At 39.8% G+C, this 25,785-nt stretch overlaps 1 protein-coding gene across 1 annotated transcript; it reads right to left on the reverse strand.

The window, feature by feature from the left end:
- Positions 1–2,392: 2,392 nt before the first annotated feature.
- METTL14 (methyltransferase 14, N6-adenosine-methyltransferase non-catalytic subunit) lies at positions 2,393–25,576 on the reverse strand. Its single transcript, XM_065837696.2, has 11 exons — positions 25,426–25,576; positions 24,837–24,925; positions 24,023–24,110; positions 19,257–19,337; positions 18,775–18,862; positions 16,049–16,139; positions 14,412–14,553; positions 11,738–11,830; positions 10,278–10,394; positions 7,414–7,624; positions 2,393–3,955 (listed from the first exon to the last, which is right to left on the reverse strand). Exons 1-11 carry the CDS (start codon positions 25,489–25,491, stop codon positions 3,642–3,644), a joined length of 1,380 nt encoding a protein of 459 aa, XP_065693768.1. The 5' UTR covers positions 25,492–25,576; the 3' UTR covers positions 2,393–3,641.
- Between the last annotated feature and the right edge of the window lie 209 nt (positions 25,577–25,785).

Genomic DNA, 25,785 nt, shown 5'->3' on the forward strand with positions numbered 1-25,785 from the left:
TTTATGCTGTTGGTCCCTGTTGAAAGCTGTCCAACACTTCATAAGCAGCTCATAACAGCAGGACAGTAGCTAGGCCTGGTTTTTATCCTTTTTAATTGCTGCAATAATTCTAGTCAAAATTACTTGTTTCACTACAAAACTTACCTGGTGTTTGCTTTTTTGCCCATGGGAATGGCTCTCTAATGGAAAGGATCAGTAAGCTTTCCTCCATGTTATTAAGTAAGTTGACCTTCATCACATCACACAGGCAAGATTTCTACTACAGCAGTTAAGCTGCCACCAACTATACCAATTTTGGAAGGAAAAATAATTTTTCAACTACATACAGAAACAAGAGGGCTCACTACCTCACCCTGTCAGTTAATGCATCCTTTAAAAGCCATATTCAAGAAACAAAGAGTTACAGTTTTTAATTTAATGGGCTTTACGTGTGTGTTTTTTTTTTTTTCTATAGTGTGTTCTGGTTATTTCTATCCCCTGCAAAGGATTTAAGAACATCTGAGTATTCTAAAATTAATCCCTTGACTTAATGCCATTTAACTTCCACTGTCAGATTAAAATTGTTCCTTAGTTTTTGCAGCCTAAATCCCATGCCGCAGAACAAAGCATTCAGTATCTATGACCGTGCACAGTGAGCCTGTGCTCATGATACTGTGTTAAGGAACAACATCAAAACCCCTGAGATCATTGCCCACTGACCTGCATGGCACACCCAGCATTTCCACCAACTTCTTATAGCCAGCAATATCAGAACGTGGGAAGAACTGTCAAGCCAAAGGCTGGATTTATACATGGTGGTTTACAGTTGACTGATGGTTTAAAATCCCTTTGGAGCTAAATGCTAATGCATCCCGAGTATCTCGTCAGTGTAATTGTCAAATCCTTCACTTGATTTATATGGGATGTAAGATACTCAAAGTACTATAAGCCTCTTCCAGAATGGAACGACAAGACCTAGACAGGCATCCCAAATCAGACTGGTGGCATTATGCATTTGATAAAATTGGAAAGAAAAACAACTTGTTAGGCTTTTTATCTTCAAGGACAACATGCTTCAGTTAAAAGTCACTTGTAGCAGATGAAATATTAATCAGTTCAGTGGTGATGAGTTTTACCCTTCTCCTTTTGTTAAAGTGTTATGTAATGAAATTAAAAGCTTTTCATCTCTAAACATCACTTTAGATATAGACCAGATCAAAAGTGTTTAAAATTAAAAAAAAAAAAAAAAAAGACCAGATGTTTTTACTGTATTGGGGGGGGGGAGGGGCAGGAATGCTGTCTCACTAGGGTATTTTCTAAGTATGATCTCCACAGCCACATGACACGAAGCCTTTGGGGACACGCACCCTGCGCTACTGCCTTACCTTTACAGCCCGTCTGTCACCGCTGAAACAGCACCTTCCGAGTATGACCAGCAGGTATCTTTCTTCACAGAGGACATGTAGAATGTTCTATTTCCTTCTCCATTAACCTCAATTTAAAGAGGTAGGTTGCTTGTTAATAACATCTGCATTACACTTCCCTGGTAAAGATGGCCCAGCCATATAGATCAAACACTCTGTGGAGCAGTGTTCTTTTTTTTCTTTAGACTACTTTTTAGCTACTTCAGCTTCTTTAAGGGAAAAACTGAGAAACCGAACTCTGAGTGCTCAGGAGGGATGAATTTGGTAGGTGGTTTTTTTTGTTGTTTTTTACAAGACCAGGTACAGTTAATTTCCCACGTCACTGAAGTCTTGAGCAGCATCCTGACTTCTGCAAACTGATACAGATCCACATCTTAAACAGTTATTTTTGACCACCTTCTTCAGTGTAGCCTAATATTCTATATTAAGAGAAGCCTAAGCATTGAACTATCAGCTATGAACATATAACTGAAAGAAGAAAATGGGAGTTAATATTTTCTACAAACTGAGAAAAAAAGGAATAAGACTTGTTGCTGGCACAAAACCAGCATTCCTAAGGTTGTCTCTGGTATTTACTTTTTGTGTAAGAACATGATTAGCACAAAAATCAAGGAGAAACGTCGTCTTAATGCAGCATGTAACTACCAGATGCTGTTCTAAGTAGTCTTTTGCAGTCAATGCATGCTACCCTGAGAACACCCTCTCCCCCAAACCCCATCACTCCTCAGATGTGCTAATATAACACCAAAAGAATCAAACTGTAAACAGGTGAGTTTCACCTACACCTCCACAGTCCCTTACCAACCACAACAGCAAGGCCCTGAAGTTGACGAGAACCTATAAAAAATTTCTGCGCTATTTCATGCACCAGAAGAACAGTTACTGCCTGCTCTTTTACAAACAGTAAGGAGGAAACCACAGTAAAACTTAGTCACCCCAAAACCTCAAGGAAAACAAACCCACAAAATATTAAGAAAAATATTTCAAAATTAGCTTTGATAAACAAGTTTAATAATCCACTAATTTACAGGACAGTCATTTAAAAGCCAGGCTTCAACAGAGAAACTTCATGAGACTTATAAGCCAATTTTCCCAAATCCACAACCAAGTATCTGGGACTTCACCAGCCAAGTTTGTTGAGTCTACCAAGTATTGACTGAAAAGTTGAGAGTTGTGGTTTTGCTAAAAACAAATATTGTAGGTACCAAAGTGAATTCCTTCCTGTTCACTCGATACTCCAGAGCTGATCACCAACAATCTATTTCCAATGCACATAACGGCCATGGGCAAAGCAAAACACTCAGTTCACCCTCATTCTCCAGGTGGTTATTTTCAGGAAGCTGTCACTCTTACAGCATTGCCTCACATTTTCAATATGACCTCCAGCGAGGCCTTTCTACTACTTATACTGCAACTACTCTGCAATAAAACTGTTTTCCCCACCAAAGAACAAAGCTATTTATGAACAGACACTGGGTGAAAATCCCAAAGCAATCCAGACCTATGTGGAAGTTCTGGACTGCGTATACACCCACAACTTCTTGCTTACCATGAAGCACAACACGCAACCGCACAGAATTAACACTCTCCCCACTACAAACATGAAAAGTGACGGCTTATACACCACAAATAAAAAAAGAACTTGTTCCCTATTCCCAGGAATAATTTGGGAAATTTAAACCAAATAAGAAAAAATAGAATTCTATTTATTCAATTTGCTCCTTGGTTTAAAGAAGTTAAAATAGGTGTCAATATAGACACAGCACTTTTTCTTCCATAAATACAAGAGTAAGTCTGCTATGGCCATGCAATTAAGAACTGCCCATTCCAACATATTATTCCAAGTCAGTCCAAACCTGGACCTACAAAGAAGGAAGAGGAATCTATGTTTTGGAGAAAATGACAGTTGTAAAAAAGCCTACAAGTTGCAAGTTTTGTAAGGGAAAAGCAAGTATCTTCACTTCAATCCTGTCCATGGTTTGAAGAGATGATGCTCTCTGCTTTGACAAACAGAAGCTGTCAGGAGGCTGAGTTTAGTGCTGTCAGGTCCAGGGTCCTGCCTGCCAGGTGAGGTGATGGTCACTGGAAGGCACACTACCTGTAACTGCTTGCACCAAAACCAATTTTAAAATTTATCTAGCTTGAGTCCCCAGGTAATTCACTTTATCAAAACAAGACTGAGAAAAAGATTCAGAGATGAGGCATGGGAACAGGGTAGGAAACAATACCTAACAGTCATCAGCGGGTGGGGAAGCCTCCTCTGTGGGTACCTCCACGTCCCCCTCTGAAGCCACCCCTCTCACCCCGAAAGTTAGTTCTGTTCCTCTCTCTGCCCCTTTCTCCTCGGCCAGCTGAAGTCCCGCCTCTTCCTCCTCCCCTTGGGGCACCACCTCCCCGGTCAGACTTGGACTTGGGTGGTGGTGACTTGGGCCGCAGTCTCTCAATCTCCTCGGTACAGCCGGTCAGGTGGGAATTTGGAGCCGTGAAGTATGAAGAATACGTTTCTGCATTGAAATTGCTGTTTGTGAGGGTGGGTCCTACAGTCAGCCAACCTAAGGAACAAAACCAGAGTCAACAAAAGCAGTAACAAGCTTCATGGCCATTATTGCCTTTCCCTAGCAAACAAACGCTCGGTTGATGGGGACAGACTCTTACATACCTATCACCCGTATTGAACTGAATGAAAAGGTCACCTCTAGGAAAGCCACAGTTTGACACTTTTAAGGTCGTCTTCTTTTCTGCCCCTCTTTTTAAAAAAAAAATATTACATCTGGCTATGGGAACATTGAACCTGTGGTTTCACAAGACCCTTTCCCGCTCCTTCCTACTTGCTCTTACACTACAACGTTTTCCAGTCCCTCTGTGGCCACATTGTAAACCAGATCAGTAAATTAATCTAGTTTAAAAGTAATATATCATCCTCCTCTTCCCTTTTTAGAAAGGCATTTAAACATGAATTAAGTAATTTTGTCTCCAGAAACCAGTTGTGACAGTGCATCCAAGAGCACAACATACTGAAAGCACACATCTGAAAACAATCAAATGGCAATGCTGTTGTCAAAGCCCACAAGATAAGAAAATAGAGCTTAAAGAGTTAAACTAACCTGTTTATGCACAAACATAACATACAGTGGACTCTTCAGCTTCACCAAATGAAGCATAGCAGGCACACATTTAAAACAAATATGTTCCTATTTCTCCATATTATGACCTAAGGTAGAATTTTGATCTAAAATAGGGCTCAGACCACTAAAAATGTCAATGGAAATTTAATTTTCAGTTGTATCATATATTAACAAAGAAAAATGTAGTTCAGTAGTCTCAACAACATGCTTATAAGGAAAACAAGAATAATAAAAAAATAACAAAACCAACAAGACCAGTTCTTTAACACTGTTTGCTTTACCCTGGGAGTTTACATAACATTTGCCTTGTTTACTGCACATTTAAAAAGAAAGAAAGAAAAAAAAGAGAGGGGGAGAAGGAAGGAGAGGGGGAGAAGGAAGGAGAGGGGGAGAAGGAAGGAGAGGGGGAGAAGGAAGGAGAGGGGGAGAAGGAAGGAGAGGGGGAGAAGGAAGGAGAGGGGGAGAAGGAAGGAGAGGGGGAGAAGGAAGGAGAGGGGGAGAAGGAAGGAGAGGGGGAGAAGGAAGGAGAGGGGGAGAAGGAAGGAGAGGGGGAGAAGGAAGGAGAGGGGGAGAAGGAAGGAGAGGGGGAGAAGGAAGGAGAGGGGGAGAAGGAAGGAGAGGGGGAGAAGGAAGGAGAGGGGGAGAAGGAAGGAGAGGGGGAGAAGGAAGGAGAGGGGGAGAAGGAAGGAGAGGGGGAGAAGGAAGGAGAGGGGGAGAAGGAAGGAGAGGGGGAGAAGGAAGGAGAGGGGGAGAAGGAAGGAGAGGGGGAGAAGGAAGGAGAGGGGGAGAAGGAAGGAGAGGGGGAGAAGGAAGGAGAGGGGGAGAAGGAAGGAGAGGGGGAGAAGGAAGGAGAGGGGGAGAAGGAAGGAGAGGGGGAGAAGGAAGGAGAGGGGGAGAAGGAAGGAGAGGGGGAGAAGGAAGGAGAGGGGGAGAAGGAAGGAGAGGGGGAGAAGGAAGGAGAGGGGGAGAAGGAAGGAGAGGGGGAGAAGGAAGGAGAGGGGGAGAAGGAAGGAGAGGGGGAGAAGGAAGGAGAGGGGGAGAAGGAAGGAGAGGGGGAGAAGGAAGGAGAGGGGGAGAAGGAAGGAGAGGGGGAGAAGGAAGGAGAGGGGGAGAAGGAAGGAGAGGGGGAGAAGGAAGGAGAGGGGGAGAAGGAAGGAGAGGGGGAGAAGGAAGGAGAGGGGGAGAAGGAAGGAGAGGGGGAGAAGGAAGGAGAGGGGGAGAAGGAAGGAGAGGGGGAGAAGGAAGGAGAGGGGGAGAAGGAAGGAGAGGGGGAGAAGGAAGGAGAGGGGGAGAAGGAAGGAGAGGGGGAGAAGGAAGGAGAGGGGGAGAAGGAAGGAGAGGGGGAGAAGGAAGGAGAGGGGGAGAAGGAAGGAGAGGGGGAGAAGGAAGGAGAGGGGGAGAAGGAAGGAGAGGGGGAGAAGGAAGGAGAGGGGGAGAAGGAAGGAGAGGGGGAGAAGGAAGGAGAGGGGGAGAAGGAAGGAGAGGGGGAGAAGGAAGGAGAGGGGGAGAAGGAAGGAGAGGGGGAGAAGGAAGGAGAGGGGGAGAAGGAAGGAGAGGGGGAGAAGGAAGGAGAGGGGGAGAAGGAAGGAGAGGGGGAGAAGGAAGGAGAGGGGGAGAAGGAAGGAGAGGGGGAGAAGGAAGGAGAGGGGGAGAAGGAAGGAGAGGGAGCTCATAGTGATTTAAAATCAGTTTAGAGAAAGAAATGGTGCTTCCAAGAAGTGTAAACACACCACACACAGGAAAAAAATAAAACTCAGTTTTGTTATACTGACACATGAACAGACAAAAATATTGGTTAACAAAAAAATTCTTCTGAAAAAAGTAATAGTTGTCTCAGATTTTCCAAACAATGCTGCTTTGTGACTGACACACAAACAAAAAACGGACCCCCTTGAAGTCTTTTTTCTGACCCATGACATCTCTCTAGAAACCTCTTCAGGACACTGATGGGAATTTTACAAGCAGAGAATTCTGCTACTCTTACACACAATATAGATATTTTAATTTTTAGAGCTAGTATAGAGTTTACTTCACTATTAAGTCCAAAAATAAAAGTTTCATAGAAAAGAAATATCCAGAATATTACCCTAAAAAGACAGAAATCATACATTTCAGTATTCCAGTAGAATACTGAATAATTTCAGCATTTATTTTCAATTAGAGAAAACAAAAGCCTGAATGTTTTCTTGTTTGAGCAAATATTTACTTCTAAAAATGAATACTTACAAACCAAAACTTAACAGTAAGCAGTGTTAAACTGGATTTGTGACTCGCTCTTGCTCCCAAACATAATAGTAAGAGCAGAAATTATAACCTAACTGTAATATCACTTAATAGGGTTCTATATGAGGTCCCTGCAACACAGGCCAAGGATTTATCCTAAACAGACATTCCTGCTAGGAAAATACACGTGTGAGAACCTCAGTTCTAGCAAAAGTTTCTTCTATTTCATCACGAGGGTCACAACATGAAGTAGAGCAAAAGCCACTTTGATACTGTCACGGTGTTGAACTCTGAAGTGATGCCACAATCCCTCTCTGCTGCTGAACATTAGGCTGTTTAGTTCTCTGAAGGGGAGGGCTGGAAACATGGGCAATATCTCCATTCAGTAGATTGTCTCACTCCTGACTAGATTTCCACGATGGAGAAGCCACCAAGAAAGTTCATCTGGCTTTCTGTTGTAGTGTAATCCCATAGTGGGAGAAATGGGGATAGATGCAGAAATACATAGTCATTCAGCTGGTGCAAGCGCTGGCAGAAGTATCATACATTTGGATTAACCGTTATTGGTTCAGTTTCCATCAGAACCCACCAAGTGGCCTCAGATGATGGAAGATGGTTATTAAAGTAAATTAACATTCGACAAAAATAAGCGTAAGAGCTACCTGGTCGAATTGTACTGTCCCTTCCAAAAAGATGAAGACGTCGTCGTCCAAGGCAGAAATGCTCAATGATGTGAAAGATCTCTACAGGTTTTTCTATGTTGCCAATTTCAGGCTCTTCTGTGATGATGAGGTCAATGTCAACATTAGCGTGGATGAAGTCACCATCTGTACTGCGACGCACAGTTCCTTTAATGCCCATGAGGCAGTGCTCCTATGTACAAGGAACACAGAAGAGGACCTGTCACATGCCACACATGCTACTACAGCATAGACATCTGTGGTTTGACCAAAATGGAAAGAAAAGGAAATTCTAGGCAGAGTAGATCCTACTCTTATACAGAAAAATATGTGAAGCATGAACTAGAACAAGCTGGAGCTACTAAAAAAACCCTTGGAAAACAAAGCAGAGAGTAGGGTGAGCTATATGGCTTGAAGAACTACACTACAAAGTGATAATACTCAGGGGCTGAAGTAAGATACTTGGACTTCTTCAATTACAGCAAAGGTAGAGCTTTAAGTTGGAAAGGCCGAGAAATCACCACAAGGAGAGTAGAAGTTGAAGGCAAGACTAAGGGAGTAGGTATTAATTAATACTTGTATTAGCATTCTGATCCTAACTTTATTTATACATATAACTTTCAAAGTTTCCAGTCATGAAACAGTCTGTCAGTGGAAATAAGATGTATTTTTTTCACATTGTACCTCTGCTACAAAAGTAGCCTTCAGCCTCAGATTCCCTACTAGAAGATAACACTGCATCCGAAAAGTAAAACCACTAGCAAACCGTGAATGCACTCTCAGTCAACTCCATCAGCATTCCAAATGTTCTTTAACGGTAACATGCATTGCTTTCCTTTCCTCTGAAACATTATAGATGAATGGAAATGACTAGCATGTACAATCTATGAATGAGGAATCACCATCATTGGTACAGCAGGAAATGAGGGGTTTACTTATTTATTTCAGAGTTCTGTTTCTGGGAATATTCAACTCAGATGAGCGATCTTCCCCTGTATCCTAAAACACTGATTCACTAACCACCACCAGATGGCTCTAAAAAAAGTTGCAGACAAGAGTATGTAATCCTTCCCAGATTTCTGGCAAGGGTTTTAAGAGTTAGTGAATAAATATGAAAAGTAGAATAGGTGACCTATCAAATCTTTGCAGTTGATCAACTGCACCTAACCTACAGGGTTTTCGGATCTTAAATTTAACTAAATAATAAGGCAGAACGCTGCTAAGCAAATTGGCCATCAAGTAAAGCCTCACAAATCTAGTCTTTAGAAGAACTACACAAACCATGTTCTTTAAAAAAATATACAGAATCTTAAGAGAATCTTAGTACCTTAGATTCTGTAAGAGGTGGCACAGCACAAAGCATCCATCAAGAGAGATGTCTAAACTAAATATAACAGGGTAGCACTTGCTGTTGTAATCATTGGTAAATACTTCTTGTACAACAGACTACTTTTTAGTCAGAATAAGCTAGCTCAATTTTCAATGTTTCTTATAAAGAGCGACCTCAACCCAACCCTTGTTCAATAAACAGAGAAATTCTCCGATACCAGAAATTATTCTTCTTTGCCAAACAAAGTCACCCCCAAATCGTCTTGTGTTAGTGTTAACCTCTCCCTCACAAGTGAGCTACACATACTTGCCATACTATATGCAATAAACATACAATATTTATACTTATAAATATTTATACCTACTACAACACACTTGCAAACAAACTTCAGATTAATCTAAACGCAAGTCGAAGAAAGACTCCAGATATCTTAAAGGGAACTTTATATTCCTAAAAAATGGCAAATATAAGACAGTTGAGGATGCTTAATACTAACAAATGCTTAATGAATGTGGGATGAGTCCTGAGATCAACGACACTTTAAATTATCAAATTGTCAGCCAATATTCTGTATTCAGTAGAACTGCCAGTTACACCCACACATACCCTAAACAGTTACTTATTAATCCTGTCTACATTTTTCTAAATTTTTGAATAACATACATTTAAGCCTCTTAAATCATCTTTTCTCTGCATCTTCTTCAATACACGTCCTCTACACCACATCCCTAAGAAACAGTTTAATTTAAACCAATTCTGTCACTTGTGCATTAGTCACCTTCAGGAAGTCAGGAGATTCTGGCTGAGCTCTGGTCCCTAACAGCCCTTTATCTGGTTCAAGCTCTGGGCACACACCTGTACGTGGGTATTTAGCCAGTCTTCCAGAGTTATTTTTTCTGACTACATCCATTTATAATCTACAGTTGTAAAGACTTCTTTCAGCATTAAATTTAGTCAAATTCTACAGCTTAGTTTAGTTCCATTCAAAAGCTGTTCCTCCACCTGCAAGTTTTCTCCTCTAATATGGAAGAGTTTGCATGTCATACAGTAGGTATTGCAAAAAGACTAACTGCTTATTTACCACTCACCCATAACTGAAACAATCCAGAAGTCAAAAACATTGCAATGTACAATAACATTTTCTATCCAGCTTCCATTTTTCCTCTCAGGATTTCATTCTTGTTGCATCCATCTATGAACCCTCAGCTACACGCATTTCAACAAGCCTTAAATGAGTATCACATTTAGAAGACTATAATAGAAATGTACCAAGCAGCGTTAAATGTTGATGAAACTTCTATACCTCACACTGACTACAGTCAAGAAGGGGACAGAAGTTCATCATTTGTCCTATGAATATGTTTATTTCTATATAATGTAATTTGCAGAAGAGAACTCTGAAGTCCTAGCATCTGCTTTCCTGAAAGCACGTCAACAACTGCTGTGGAACACCAGGTGTTTCATTAGCATGAAGAGACAGAATGGAAACAGAGGAGAAACTGAGCCAAAACTTTACCTTGGTTCTTTGGAAAACAGCCTTAGGGTCTAGAGTCTTGGTCTTTCCAGGATTGTTCTTATTCGTTTTAATCCAACAAATGTCCTCACATCTTCTGTAACCCCATTTACGTAGACACTAAATATTATAGACAGATAAAGCAGTTCACATTACACCAAAAGCTAAAGGAATCTAAACTGAACGCTCATAAAGGTTCTTGACTTTTCGTAAAGCATAGATGGATAAGGAATTTGTCATAGAGTAATAAAATACCTTGTTTACTGGCATGACTGTACTGTGTTTTGTCAAGCTGTCAATTTTTTTTAAAAAAAGAGGTTTATGTGCACATCAATTTGTCCACGTATCACTCTTATTTAAAAAAAAAATTATAAAATCTAACCACTGCACAGATCTCCTATGCAACTGTGCACTCATTTTCACCTACTGACATTTAATCAAAACCAGTCTTAACAACATAGTGATCAGCTGCCTTGTCCTTATCTCCACTAAGACCTGCACTCTAATAGTGCTTCATATCAACGCAAAGTTCTATAAACGAGAAGATAAACAACCAAATGCCTTCGCTACCACTTTGTGTTTTTTTTCCAATCCTTAACGCCTACAAGTGTAGTCTTGAGAAGGGAAGAAATTGGTCATTAAGGACTCAAGCTCATTTGGCTATTGCTGTATTCAAGAACTGTCCAGCTGCTATGAATATGTCTGTGACCAAAATCTATCTATCAAAAATAGCTACTTTAACTAACCTCAGAATGAAATGCAGATGATAAAGCAAACAGATTAGTAACCACATGTTGTCTGTTAACAAATGCCATCTTGTTTTAACAGAAAGGACTGCTCAAACTAAGGAAAGAATGTTTCAACATAGCAGAAGCCAACTGGAAATTCTGACCCCACCACCCCCACCACAAGCAGTGCTACTTCGGCAAGCAGAAAGATTACTCTGAAACTGAAAGATCTTATAGGGAAGTAAAACTTAGTAGAGCTCACTAAGAGTAAACCTATTTAAACTCCAGGTGTTTTCTGAAAACAAGCAGTGCTATGCATGCAATTTTATCTCACTTTATGCAACACTAGGACCTTTCTACTGGCATGAATATTTTTGGCATAAAACTATTAAGACACCTGTTAAAAAACAGTGATGTAAATGCACTCAACACGGTAACCTGCTCCTATGGCAACATGCATACATCAAGAACGAGACAGCAGTACAGCTTTCTAGTCACTTCAGAATTACACTTCCTCGCATAGTCACAGTGACTCATCTGGAATATAACAGTATCTAAACAGTTAAGGCCAGATACACTTAAATATATTTAATCTACTTTAAATTATATATCCTCTACCACAGTAACAAAACATCTCTCGGCATTTATAGTTGAGAATTCTATACAGAAAAAGTCAAGGATAAAAATAAACTCTTAAGCCCATCCCCGATGAATTAAATTAAAACATCATCTTACCACGCGGCCAAGGTCCAGACCCTCGCCTGAACCACACCACAGAAACACAAATGACCTTGGGGCTGCAATTTCTTCAATTTCCAATTTCATGATCTAATAATAACAAAAGTGTTTCTGAATTAAATATAAATTACCAATTATATCAGGAAGAATACTAAGTAAGGGTTGAAACCTTATCACAGATACCATCAGGAGCCACTTTTATTAAAGATGTTAGTCTGTATACCATTCACAGCCATCCTCTTAAACTTGTTTCCCAGACAATATGTTGTAAAAGTTACCATATCAGTACCAAGCGCATGTTTCCAACATAGCTGATGATCAGCTTAATTATTCAACAGAAGTTGTATCTGTATAGAAAATTCTAGACTTAAAAGACTAATACAACCCATATGATTATTTTTTCCCCCTAAACCTCTGCTTCGGTTCATTATTCCATTGGTAGTAAAAAGATTTAAAACAGAGCAATAGTGTTCTGTTTCTCTTCAGCCCTGGAACTACGTATGTGAAGCTTGTGAAGACACATTATGAAGAAAAAACAGCTTAATTCCTATTATCATATAGGAAAGACATCCTCTCCATTTCCACTCTCAGGAAAATTTTTAAAAAAGCAAGAATTTATCAGGACAGTGGTTCAACAATAACAGATGAGTAACATTCAGGATGAAATAACTTCAGATGCAAAGCATCTGTTACTCATTACAAGTTGAAAAGATTCATCTGTAACTTGCTAACACATCAAATCAAGCTTCATTCAGTGCCATTGTGGAGAAAAATAATGCAGCAGAAGCCATTCTAAGAGGATATAAATCCCAACTAAGAGGATGACTCCTGACTCCAACACTTCCAGTTTTTTTGTTAGGACAGAATGATTTTTACCCCGGTAACCCTGCCAGGCACCATTTTTGCCTGATTTAACAGAGTGGTGAACACAGACGCTACCTCTTCCTGGACATGCACATTACCCCGTGTCTTAATGGAGGCATGAATGCCTTTGTTTTCAAATTAATTCCTTACAGGTAGACTGAACTTTGATTTGTTCTCATGATCCTTTAGTTTGATTGATTCACTTCTGAAGTTACGCATGTGCAGCCCAGGGACACACTAAATCTACTTTAAGGTAGCACCACCACCTTGTTCCCCAGAAATGCATAGAATACAGTTAAAAAAAAATCTCAGCAACAACTGTTCCAATCTACTGATTCACTCATATTATGACAAATTTGCTGAAAATACAGACAGAGTCCTGCATACCTTTCAAACAGTGTTTCTAAATAACAGGTATTTATTAGTTGCATATTCCCACCTATGTGCCTGAACTTAAGAATTCCTAACGTGGTTAAGCAAACAGGTTCTTTTTTTTAATCAGCTATTGCTCTATATTACAGGTTGGCCACTTTGTTGTGAGGGTGGGTTTGTTCTTTGGTTTTGGTGGTTGGGTTTTTTAGGGAGGCTGATGGGGGCTTTTAGTGGTGGTGGCGGTATTTTTTGTGGTTTTTTTTTTGTTGTTCATTTGTGTTAGTTTGTTCTGTTGATTTTTTTTTTTAGTGAGTTGCATTGTTTGGGGGTTTTTTGTTGTTGTTTCTCTGTGGTTTTGCTATTTTGTTGTTGTTTTTTTATAAGTGTAGATCCATAGAGCAGACAGAGCCAATTCATTGCTATAAGCATTACAAGTTTTTTGTCGAATGTGAAGGAATACTCAGGTTCAATCTTGAAGAACAGGACAACTTGGAAGGAGGTTTTGTGTCATCAAATTGTTATGCTTGATGACACCCAGCACTTCAGAGCCTCCAGCCTTCACCTTGCTTTTCTAGAGCTGACTTTATTGAAAAGGAGTTACAGCATGGAGTCACCAATACATCTTCCATGTTTCCTTCTTTACAAGTATCTACATGTATTACTACAGAAAGAACTTAAAAATCTTTTCTTGTAAGTCAATCCTCTAAATGTTTACTAGAGCACAATAAAACAAAAGCACCAACAGTGATCTGGAAAAGGACCACATCTTGCACATTAAGACTGCTCTTTGTTCCCAAAAACGGGTCAGAAATCAAAACTGATTCAAAAATCTTCGATGTGACTAAACAGTAAAGGAACACATAAATACAAGAAAAAAATTCCACGAGTAAGGTTTATCCATTTTGTTAGGCTTCTCAGGATTACAATTGGTTTGACTCTTAACATTTCCTACCTAATCAATACTTGGGAGAAAGGAGGCATGCGAGTGAATCAAACACATCTATTCTTTCGACTAGAAGACTAGAGCATTAAAAAGCACACCTTAGAAGTTTCTTCAAGAATTTTGAGAAACAAGGGAATATTTAAATGGATATTCTGAATTTCAACAGCAAAAACCAAACAGAAAACTCATGGAATTTCGGGGTAGGGAGAAAATGCACTATTATTACATTTACGTTTTCAACCAGGCTCAGAGAGACCAAAAAGGTATATTTAATTCAATAAACTCCTCAAAAAAAGTCCTTTAACACAAATAATGCAGGCACGCATACAATAAGAAACAGGTTTTTTAAGAATCTAGACTTTTCTTACAAAAAAAAAAAGTTCCTTTTTCCTTAAAATATATCTCTCAAACATTTTGATACCAAGTTAAATCCTCAAAGTATTTGCTTATGTGCATGTATGAAATCTTTTTCATGTCAAGAAAAATACTTACGTCATCCCAGGTCCAGCATTTTTCATTGGCAGTGATGCCAGTCTCTCGGTAGTATTCTTCCAGTGGTGGTTCCAGGAGAATCACATCAAATTTGGATTTCAGTTCTCTAATATCAAAAGCTTCCAAGTCTGCTTGTAGGTACCTATTTAAACAAAGTTACCACAGTGGTTTGTAAACTACTCCATACAGCACTTCTGTGTAGCCAGTACAAGAAGGGTCTCCTGTGTAGCTCACATAGCTCAAATGCACAAATTTCAGATAAGATGCATAATGCATTCCCAGTTAACCTAGACTGGATGCTGTTGCATTAAGATTTGCTTTTTTAAAGTTGTCTTTCAATAAACAGTTTTTAGGATTCTACTGTGGCAAGCTGGAAACTACTACAGAATCACCAAGATTTCTGTATAGGACAACGCATCAACATTTAAGAAGCAAACACTCGCTGACTGGCTAACACACTTCTCTTTTCCCCTCACCTGGGGAAAGTGACATATTTTAGGAATTTCCATTTATTATAAGTTATGTTCAGGAGATTCTGAATACCAGAAGTGTGATTACTTTTCATACAGTAGAAAAGTATTTCTCTATCCCAATAACAAAAGTCATAATTCTCCCAACATTGATTTTCTTAAATACGTGCTCAAATACATCCCTATCTGCCCAGTCACTGTTGTATCACTATAAAAAATTATACGCCCCTCAATACATTTAACCTTGAAAAAGCTGATTATCAGACACACAGCCCGCTTCCTAAGAAAGTGTCTGGAAGGGATTATTGTACCATAAGCGTACTTGGTGTTATCAGAAGGCAGCTTTTGATTAGAATTTTTTCCCTTTTGTGCTTTCAGGCTAACAATGCCAAGACACATCTAACTTCAAAACAGCAAGTTGTAGTTTGCAGTTTGTATCTCAGTTGTTCAGACAACTATTTCAGAGCTTTTCATGTGACTACCATGAAATAATGCTATTTTACTGGATACAGATTAGGACTCCAGTATATTAAAAGCATTAGGGTCACAGTCAGATTGGTTCAAATTCCTGGGAGTAACGTGCTCCGCACTTACACTGTGTCAAAAGTTCAGCAAAAACTCAGAGGTAATCTGAAATTAATAGGACAAATCACTGCCAACCAGCCTGAACATTTTTTGGTCTTAAACTACAAAGTAACATCTGATTAATGGATACCAGATAATAACTGAATATTATTTAAAAAAAAAAAAACTGTTACAAGAACAACTAAGGTTATATTAAGAGGCACATTTTTTAAGTTTTTCTTGTTATTGTAAACTGCATCATATAATGAGATTCATGATCATATGACATTCCTTTAGTTCCCACACTAAAACTGGCAGCCCAATCAGCTGACAGTTGGGTCTTAAAAACCAAAGCTTTAGATACTATAAATAATCACACTCTGGAAAGGAAACCTAGTTTATACACTATATTAAACAGCTAGATTAAACTAACAAAACCAAACTGATTTTATTCTTCTGAAGTTTCAATTGATTAATTCGAATATACAAACAGAAACAGCAAATGTAAATTTTGAACAGGTGCTAAAGATAGAGATTTGCAAAGCAGACAGCTAACTTCAAACAGCTCTGGAGAAGAAAGGCATTTTCCACAAGAACACTTACATGGGAGGAGTGTTAGATTTAGATATCAGCTCATCCTTCAATCTGATGAGCTCTCTAAGTTTTGGATATTCTTCAAACCTATCTGCTAAGCCTAAGAAGAAGAAAACATGAAGTTAACAACTACTTAAAGAGTAAAACTGTGTCAATTAAGCATTGTCCAGTATTCTGAATAGGTCCAAATATTAATACTCAGCCTCATTTTAATTTTTGTTAGAACAAACTAAACCCTTTAAAGCAGTTTTTTAGTTCACTACTTGACCAAAGCCTCCTGCCTTCACCCAATTAATTATGGCTGTTACTGAACACAGTGTCTACGAACTGATCTTCTCCAGACCACTACAATGATTGGAAATTCACAGCTTCTTTTATCATCAGGAACCAATCTTTAATTTCAAGAGCCAGAATGATGAAAGTTATTTTGTTACTACCCCCATCCATAAGTTTATACTAAGATCTAATTAACACTCATTTACAGAATACTCTTATTTAACCTTTGAAGACTATTTCTAAGATGGCAGTTGGGTTGTTGCTGGTTCCCTAAAACAACCCTTTTGTTGAGATGTCGTACTTTAGCATCAGTCACAAAGATCTGAATTACATGTATATTTATTTATTGGGTTCCTAGACTTAGCTTTACATTCATTTTCAAACCTTTCATATATACAGAATACAAAAGGGAGAACCCTAATTAGGTTTGCTGCAGCAAACTTTTTTTTTTAAAAAAAAGAGAAAAACAAACAAACTTTTCAGTATGTTACATTCCCCCTTCAAAAAAGTAAGTAGAAACAGTGCGTTTTTGCTATGGCTAGCAATAGTCTCAGCACAAACCAAAAAGGTACCATTCCTGCCTCCCAGTTCAACTTCAGTAGGAGTTACAAAGCTTCATGTTCATTTAAATTTACAACATTAAATGGTCCTAATCCATGGAGTAAAAACAACCAACCAACCAACCAACGAACACAACCCAACAAAAAAACCCCACAAAACAACCAAAAAAGCCCCTCACAACAAAAAACAAACCCAAATCCACAAACCATGCAACCTTTCATCCCTCTCCTTATTTTAATGCAAACTTCTGAATTTCCAACCCTAGCATCACACCGGTAAATGCAAAGTTCTTAATATGTAACCTTATTATCTATTATTACATGTGCATAAAAACCCCAGAAGTTATTTTCATTCTTTTCCTTAAATATGTAACATCTTAAAAACACCATCATGTTCTTCTGATTTCCACTGCTGTGTTGCTTCCAGCCAGCACAAGTCAAATACTCCTGGACCGGCAGAAATGGAAGCCAGTTAGCAGCTAAGCAACAGATGTAAGAGAATTTTCAATCAAGATGACTTGTTTAAAACCAAAACAAAACCCCAAACCAATCAACCAAAAAACCCACAACAAACCACCAAGAAAACTAAAACCAAAATGAACCCACACAAACACACACAAAAACCCACAGGTCTCTCCTCCTCTTCCAACAGCAACATCAAAAAGGTATAACTGGGTACTCTGGAACTAATACTCCCCTACAGCGTTTTGTAGGGTCATGTCCAACTACAAAGTAGCACCTAAGCAGAAGTCTGATTGTCATGTAGAAAGTCTTTGCTAACCAACTTGACATACGTCATTTCTAATATAGGGTCTAGACTAACTGCTGCTGATACGTTCATTCCCATACTACCACTCGTATAACAATTTGTCCTGTTCATTCCCAATTCTTTATGCAGCACAGAGGTCAAGAGTCAATAACACAGGCTGCTATTTCTTCATTCTCATCTTATTTCAAAAAACAGTGTTGAACTACTTCAAGTACAAAATTGTTGAGGCACAGATGCTGTTCAGATAGAAACATAACTGAGTCAGGACAGGTTTTCATACTGAACATCCAGATGTCTTTCATAGAAGCATTCACAAAATACAGAGAGAAATAAATGGCCTCAGTGGACAAACAAAACCTCTTTGGGCTGGCAACTATAAACACAACACACTTAGCCTGACAATCTTAAACTTGATAAAATACAGGGAACTGTTGCAGAAAACTGCAGAGGGAGATGTCCTGCTTTTTGTTTTTCAATCAAATAACCACCAGGCACCCCTTCTAGGAAACAAGACCAAACAGTACCTTAGCTTTAGAAGGATTAAATTCATGCCTAATAAAGTAAGATTTCTATAACAAGTTCAGTGATGGCTGGATGAACATAAACCTAAAAAAAATAACATCCTCTAAGCTCAATAATATTTTGGGCCTTCTAGTGAGTTGCCAGCAGTTACATAATTGAGCTGGTAAATACTATCCATATTGCCTACTGCCATAAATCTAAGTATTTGCCATACTTTAAATGCTATATGCATTATTGGAGGCAGCACAATCCAGGAAAGAGCTGAACTGTAAGTCAGTTATTCAAATTTCCAAAAGTTTCAATATCTACTCACTAGACTCACCTACTCCCTGCAACAACAGCAGCTTAGTTAAAAAAAAAAAATTCCTGATTAAGTAGTTTCAAATAAAACCAAGAGTAAGACCAGCCTTGGTAATAATCATCTCCTAACTGATTAAAATAAAATAATTCATATAAATTTATATATTGAAATATGTGCACTCAGAGGGACAAAACTATGAAGTATATGTGTATCTACACTTCCCAGTAACTGTAAGGAATTAAAAAGGGGAAGAAAAAGAAGTGCTGTCAAATCAGTTATCTTCAAACAGTTACTGACAATGACATACCAACATCTCTGATGAAGTTCTGCGGTCTGTGTCCGGTATCCACGAAGTGTTGGCAGTAATCGTTGTGTGGATTTAAGCTCTGAGTACCCTGGAAATCAAAAGGGACTTCAGTAACAGAAATCAGGAGATAAATGAACGTACACACACACACACACACTACACGTATTAGTCTGATAAAAGAGAAACTAACAGATTTCTTTTTTGTAACATGCCTTTATAAGCTACAGTATTCAAGACTGTTGTGTTTTCAGTTCCAAATCAGCCCCACTGTTGCTCCAGCCTATTGTAGGTTGACCCAGGTGTTTAGTCAGATCAATGTAAGCACTACTTAGTCATATCTTTCACAGAAAACTTCCATACTTGCCAATTCCAGTCAATTACTTCAGCCTTTAAAGCTGTATTTCAAATACCATCAATTGCAGAAATAGTTTAACAAAACTATGTCAGCTTTGACTAGACTCCTAACTGCAAAAGCAGCTCACCTTAAGAAAAGTACTGGAATCTTTGTAAATCTCTTCTTCATAGGGCAGGTTCTCTTCATCTTGCTGCAGTTCTACTTCATCCTTTGGAAAGAAAGCAGATATTACAAATTTGCAAGATCATGATGTTTCTCTCCTCATTATGATTCTGCTTCTTAAGGAAAGCAGTGGGTTGTCTACAAACATAAGTGTCCTGAAACAGCAGATCATGAATGATTCCAAATTCAGTTTTGGACAGGGAAAAAAATACCTATTCCCCAAAAAGTCTACTTCTCATTCATGAGAAGAGTCTCTGGGAAAGACCTCTGAAAGAATAAAATAAGAAACCTTTCATTTCTAGACTCGGAGAGCGTAGGCAGTGCTTTACAACCTTGGACTAAAGCAAGTGATATCTTTTATTGATGTTTTTCTGTAGTAGAACCTTTGAACGTTTATATCCATGCAATCATCTCTTATGCTCCAGCCTTAGCAGCAGAAACCGTCTTTATATAATCTGTTCAAGTCCACACTTTGCAGAAACAGCACATGGTACAAACCTGTATTTCAATTTGGACTGTTCTTAAAAGCAACTTGAAAATTGCCATTTTGTAGTCTCAAAATTTACAGGAGACAGGAATCTTATTGCAATTTTTTCCCAGTTGTGTATCACCAACTGTTCACTCATCAGATTTCTGAGATTCAGAAATCTGTCACACTGACATACTCTGAACATCCAACATAGAACTCAGAGAGAAGAGAAACAAAAGGTAGACTTGCTTCTTCACGTCACTTTCTGTTTTCCCATTGATCCTGAAACAACCCAGTACATAAATGATACATAAATAAAACTGAAGAACCAATTAATAATATGATTTCCCATATTTTAGTAGGATGTATGTACTTTTCCATACATTACTCATAACAACAGAAATCTTAATCAGTTAGCACAGTGCTTCTCATGAGGAGGAAAGCTGTCTCAAGGCTGAGATATTTAAGAAAAAAAAAAAAAAGACATTTTAACACATGGAAGTAAAATGAAAGATGGAGAACAAGATTCCTCATAGAAAGGAACCAAACTTCTCTCTCATAAAACACATCTTCAGTCAAAAATGCAGGGAAGAGGCTATTATTAACTGCTGCATTTACCCTATGCTATATATGCTGTCCGAATGCAGAATGTTCTATCGAAATTGGAGCTTTGAACCAACTTCTGAAATGCCTGCTGTGACTGACAGGTCACAAATTCACCCTCTCCCCACTATTCAGGTAGAGAACTTGCAGAGATATAGTCTTTTGTTCATTTAACCAGATCAAAAAGAGAAAGATCACTCAATCAGAAACAGCAACAGTGTTTACAAGGAAAAGGAATGAACAGCAGATAAAGAGCAGCAAGTGTTATTCAGGCAAAAAGAGCTGAAAGCTTGAGTTTTACTAAAAACTGCTTATGTCATCATAAGCTTACACCTGTTTCCCCTCTCCCATCTTCCTCTAAATCTCAGCCTTCTGATGATAAACACTTGTTAGACACCTACTTCTGAGTCATCCCAGTTCTCTTTACGCCTTCGTAAGTGATTTAAAAAAAAAAAAAAAAAAAAAAGAAGTCTTGTGGTCGCAAACAAAAAAGCCAAACCATCAACTTTCAATGGGAAAAGGACACAGTCAAAGCAGTGGCACAATGAAATTAACCATAATACAAGATACCGGACTCTTGTACATTCATCACCCTTATTTCCCAAATCTGGTATATTGTTGCTGAGCTAGGGAAACAGAAACTAACCACAATATTCAAATTACAAAAGACACATTAAGCAAATATGATGATTCAACCCAGGAAGATTTTTTTCAGCCCCCAGTACAATGACATGGAAGCGTTACGAGCTTGCAGGCCGCTGCTTGCAGAAACAAAGTTAAAAACGGCTGTATCAAATTAGGCTGCCAGACAGCAAATTTGAATCACAGGGATTTTTGTACTTCATACAAACTTAAAACTCTGGAACGATTTCCCACAATACACTGTTGATACCAGATATTTATACAGGTTCAAACAATTGAGTAAATTCACACGGGGAAGAGGAGATGTGGAACAACAACCCCAGCTCTCAGGAGGCTATGAAGAGCCTGGGAGCCGCAGTAGATGGTCTGATCCCTTTACCTGACACTTCCAAATACAGAGCAGGAAGCTCAACTAACCCTAGCACAACCGTTACAGTTCCACAAGAACAAGAGTACTGCAGAAGTTCTTTAGAACTACAATTCAACTTTCTGCCCTTACAATATCCATTACTCATTCTTGCCAATAATGCTTCTCTCTTCCATCTCTCCCATCTCTGTGGTTTGCAATGCAGAGTCAAGCAGGAAGCTTAACAAGGACCCTTGTGATCCTTTATTTTCCTGTCAGCCTGATGCTTTTTAAGAACCATCACTGTAAGTTTACACTTATTCTACCAAAAAAACCCAAGTCCACAAAAGCAAAAAATACCAACTTTTTTTTAATCAGATAACACATTTCATCTTTCATTTGAAAAACAGCTCTCACACTTCTCCCATATAATAAAAAAGTCAATGTCACCGCTCAGTCTTCTCTCAAAACATCAAGTGTAAGGCACTAAGGTGTCATCAGCTCACTTCACTTTCCATCTGGAACACCAGAAACTGATAGAAATCCTCTAAAACACCCACCTGCATTTGTTAAAGGTTTCATGCCCACATCCACACACAGTGCCCCTGCAGACCTCCTGCCATCACCCTGCACCACAGTAATGTCACATCTTCCCAGTAACCCTCCTCCACTAGCAATTACAGCTCACTTCTCAGGTTCCAGCTAGAGCAGTTGAGGTTTGAGGACACATTCATTTCCACCAAATCTGAAGTCAGGGCACTTAAGAAGACTGTGAAACCACTTCAGAAGGATTAACTGATACCACCACATAGAACCCAACAAGATGGGTTTTAAAGACGCAAATCACTTAACATCAAAAATACCTCTGATTTTCCTAACAGAACTGACAAACTTGCAATATTTGTAACACTAGTAGTTAAGTGTTACTTTTGTCTAAAGAGTATTAAACACAACTCAATAGGGCTTGATATCACAAGAATCTAGATTCTTATATCAGTTCATATTACAAGGCTAAATTTGAACAGGCTTAGAGTACTAATGAAAAAGTTACATAAATATAGATGGGATCTTACTATGTTTTTATCTCTTTGCCAATAGGGAATTAGCGATGTCTGTAGAAAACAGCTGATGGCGCCACTACAGATGTTCTACTTGGGGGTTTCAAGTTTCTCAAATGTGTTCACTCGCTGACTGAAGTTGGTCAGAGGTAGTAGTATTAAAATATTCTTCAATTTCAACTATATAGTAAGAGCCTGGCCACTTGCAAGTGGTTACAGCCCGAATCAGGGTAAATCTTCTCCATGCTAATGGAGAAAATTATAAGATTCATATGCTTCACCAACTGAAGTGACTTATCCACTTATATTTCACAGGAAGAACAACTAGCTGTTTAAACACACACTTGGTGAAGGAGTAAAACTGATGTTAACCCATCACTAATGTGAGCACAAAAAGCCCACTTCACCAATAGTACATGTACTCCGTAAATCCTTTGAGGTGGTGACTTAATTGGTTTGCTAAACAAGATGCACAGACTAACACTTGCATGTGAAGAAAAAAGTCTGTCCATTTACAGATAGGGTGCAAAAACTAGTCATCAAGGAATGTTCTGTCATAAATCAACGTTTTGTTTTAGTAAGACAGGCATTATTACAGAAAGATTTATAAACCTGAACACAAATGTAACACTACCAAGCACTCACATCTCAAAAATTACTATTTTTAGGCATCCAAGAGAACAGCAGACACTGCATTATTTCATAAATGCACTGACCTTGATTCTACATAGCCACAGAAGCAAGGTTATGAGGACAGAGAAAAAGGGGGAGGGGAGGATATATGCTACAACAAAATCACAAAGCAAATCAGAAAGACAGCTGTATCATAACCATGCATTTGTTTAATGTCCTTTCTCTACGACTCAGCCAAAACATCACATTACATATCAAAGAAGAAAGCTATCAAATAGCTCCTGGATAAGCACTTGAAAAATGAAGGGCATACGAGTTTGACAACCACTAATCGTTCAGTGGCAATGCATGCGTTTTTCTTTGTTTTTTAAACTGACCTTTTCCTGGATATTTTGGATACTTAAAGCATACCCCAAACCAGGCATCTTGCTTCCATTCCCTTAGAATCCCTTATTTCTTCCATTCATCCAGAACCAAATTCCTTTGCAATTAACAGGCAGGTTTGGAAGATACCCTCAGTCTCCCCATATTTCATCCAATGGCCTGTGCTGTTTGCTAAAATGCAAGCTTTTCTTCTCAAAGAAATTCTGGTCAAGACTTCTTTTTTTGTGTGTACCCAAGCACACACACATTTTACCACTTCTTCCCGCAGAAGACAACGAGCCCTAGCACAGTGCTGTTTCCTGTGGGCACTATCACCTAAGCCTACCTCCTCCTAGGAGCAGTGCTAAATTAAGCCTCCAAATATTGGGTTCTGGTGAGTGCAGAGTTCAATGCACCTAAGCCACATCTGAAGAAAACCACTAAGCGTCCGTGCCCCCTCTCTTATATCATCAAGGGAGATGCCACTTACGGACACCTACTTTAAAGTATCTACACACATCACGTTTGTTTTTATTTATACACACATGTATTTTATATGTCCCCCCAGAGACACAGGAACACCGAATAAAAAAGACACTTCTTCCTTTTTTTCTTACCTTATATTCTTCAATCTCTTCCTCATCAGCTTCTCCCTCATCTGGATATTTGCGTTTTGCATTTGGGGCAGAAGTATCATAAGCAGCCCTATAAACATACAAAAAAATCATCATACAGAACAGTTTCTCTCTGGAGAGAGAACACTTCAGAAATCTCTGATCATCTGCCTTGACTACATATTTCTGTTAAAGTCTGAAATTATTTTGAAACTTTGCATATGAAAAGTTGTTCCTCTCTCAGTACATTTGAGACCGGCACAACTTCGTAAGGACAAGACTCCTGACAACAGGTACTTCATGGAATAATTTTCCTGCTCTAGAAGGTACAGCTTATTTTAACCAAAGCAGCACATAAACAAATTCAAGCCTGCACACACAAGGAAATTATTATTACACATGAGAATTAATAAGCACTAGCTATACTGTCCTAGACACGTCTTTTGTTCCATAAGAACTTTTGAACTAAGTTGCCCTGTAATTACTCTTAGCAGAAGCATAAAGGCTGGAGGGCAATGCAGGTGGCATACTCTCAATTCACACCTGTTTTGCTCCACAGCAACTTTTTAACATACAAAGCAAAAGTTAGCCTTGATTTCCAAACTGTTACTAGAAGTTAACAGGAAAAACCTACTCGCCTTATTTAAAGTTCAGATTTGAGTACATAAAGCATTTTTTTTTTCACTAAATTGTAGGTTTTAAAGTAAACTGTGGGATTTTATCTTGCTTTTTGGAAACCAATCTCATTGTATTTCAAAAACTTGTATTACTATTAAAAGAAACTAATTTCTAGCAGATACCATGCAACAATACTGACCGACATGTTTCTCTTGTTTCAGCGATTTCCCGCTGGTCATCTTTACTGTTCAGCACAGCACCAATGCTGTCTGCGTTTTCAGCTCCTAACTGAACAAGGGGCAACACAAATTCAAGCAAAAGTTACCTCTGATTGAAAAAGAAAAAAAACAAAAACGAACCCAAAACACTAACAATCACGAACTCAAAGGGCCGCTCTTTCAACCCGACACTCTCTCCCACGAGCCAGGCCCGGCTGGAGCCCCCGTCAGCGACCGCCTCTTCCTCACCGGGCCTGCGGGGCCGAACCGCGCGGCTCCCCGGGGGTCGCCGTTTCCCCTGCCCACCCACTGGACAGCCGGGGGCAGCGGCACGACCGATCTGTGGCGACTGGGACACACAGCCGCCCCGAGGGGGACCAAAGGCCAAACGGGCCCCGCGTTGCCATTAGGAAAACCGTTACACCTGAGGTGGCGCGCGCCCGCTTCCCCCTCCCGGCGGGGAAAGGGCGGGGCCTACGAGCTCGAGCGCCCGTCGGCGGGCCCTGCTAGGGGAACGGTCTCGCTGCCCGTTCAGCGCGGCGGCCGGCCCGGCCGGCCCCTGCCCGCTACCTGCTGCGCCAAGAGCTGCCGGCGGAGCTTCTGCCGCTCCCGGATCTCCTGCAGGCGGCTGTTCATCGCCGTTCGGCGGGCGTCCGCCACCGCGCTCCGCCAGGCTCCTGCCGGTACGTCACTTCCGTCCCCTCTGCCAATGGGTGCGGCGGGGCGGCCGCGTGACGCTGTGGCCGTAGGGGTTGCGGCAGAGGAGGCTGCGCCGCGCGGCGAGCGGGGCCGCCAATCGGCCCCCGGCGCCACCCGGCTGGAAAACGGGCGGCCCCAGCACTGAGACGGCGTCCGAGAGGCAGCTCTGTCCTTCGCAGCAGCGGGCTGCCGTGCTTGGGGAGCCGGCGTGGTCAAGCTAAAAGCGCCCGG

This window comes from Patagioenas fasciata, chromosome 4 (assembly GCF_037038585.1).
Source record: "Patagioenas fasciata isolate bPatFas1 chromosome 4, bPatFas1.hap1, whole genome shotgun sequence".
In the NCBI taxonomy this organism is placed as follows: domain Eukaryota; kingdom Metazoa; phylum Chordata; class Aves; order Columbiformes; family Columbidae; genus Patagioenas; species Patagioenas fasciata.

Coding starts and splice junctions, on each gene's coding strand:
- METTL14 (XM_065837696.2), bottom strand. CDS start 25,491: ATGAACAGCCGCCTGCAGGAGATCCGGGAGCGGCAGAAGCTCCGCCGG. Junction 11,831..14,411: donor AATGCTGGACCTGGGATGAC/GTAAGTATTTTT, acceptor TGTTATTATTAG/ATCATGAAATTGGAAATTGA. Junction 10,395..11,737: donor GTCTGGACCTTGGCCGCGTG/GTAAGATGATGT, acceptor TATAATATTTAG/TGTCTACGTAAATGGGGTTA.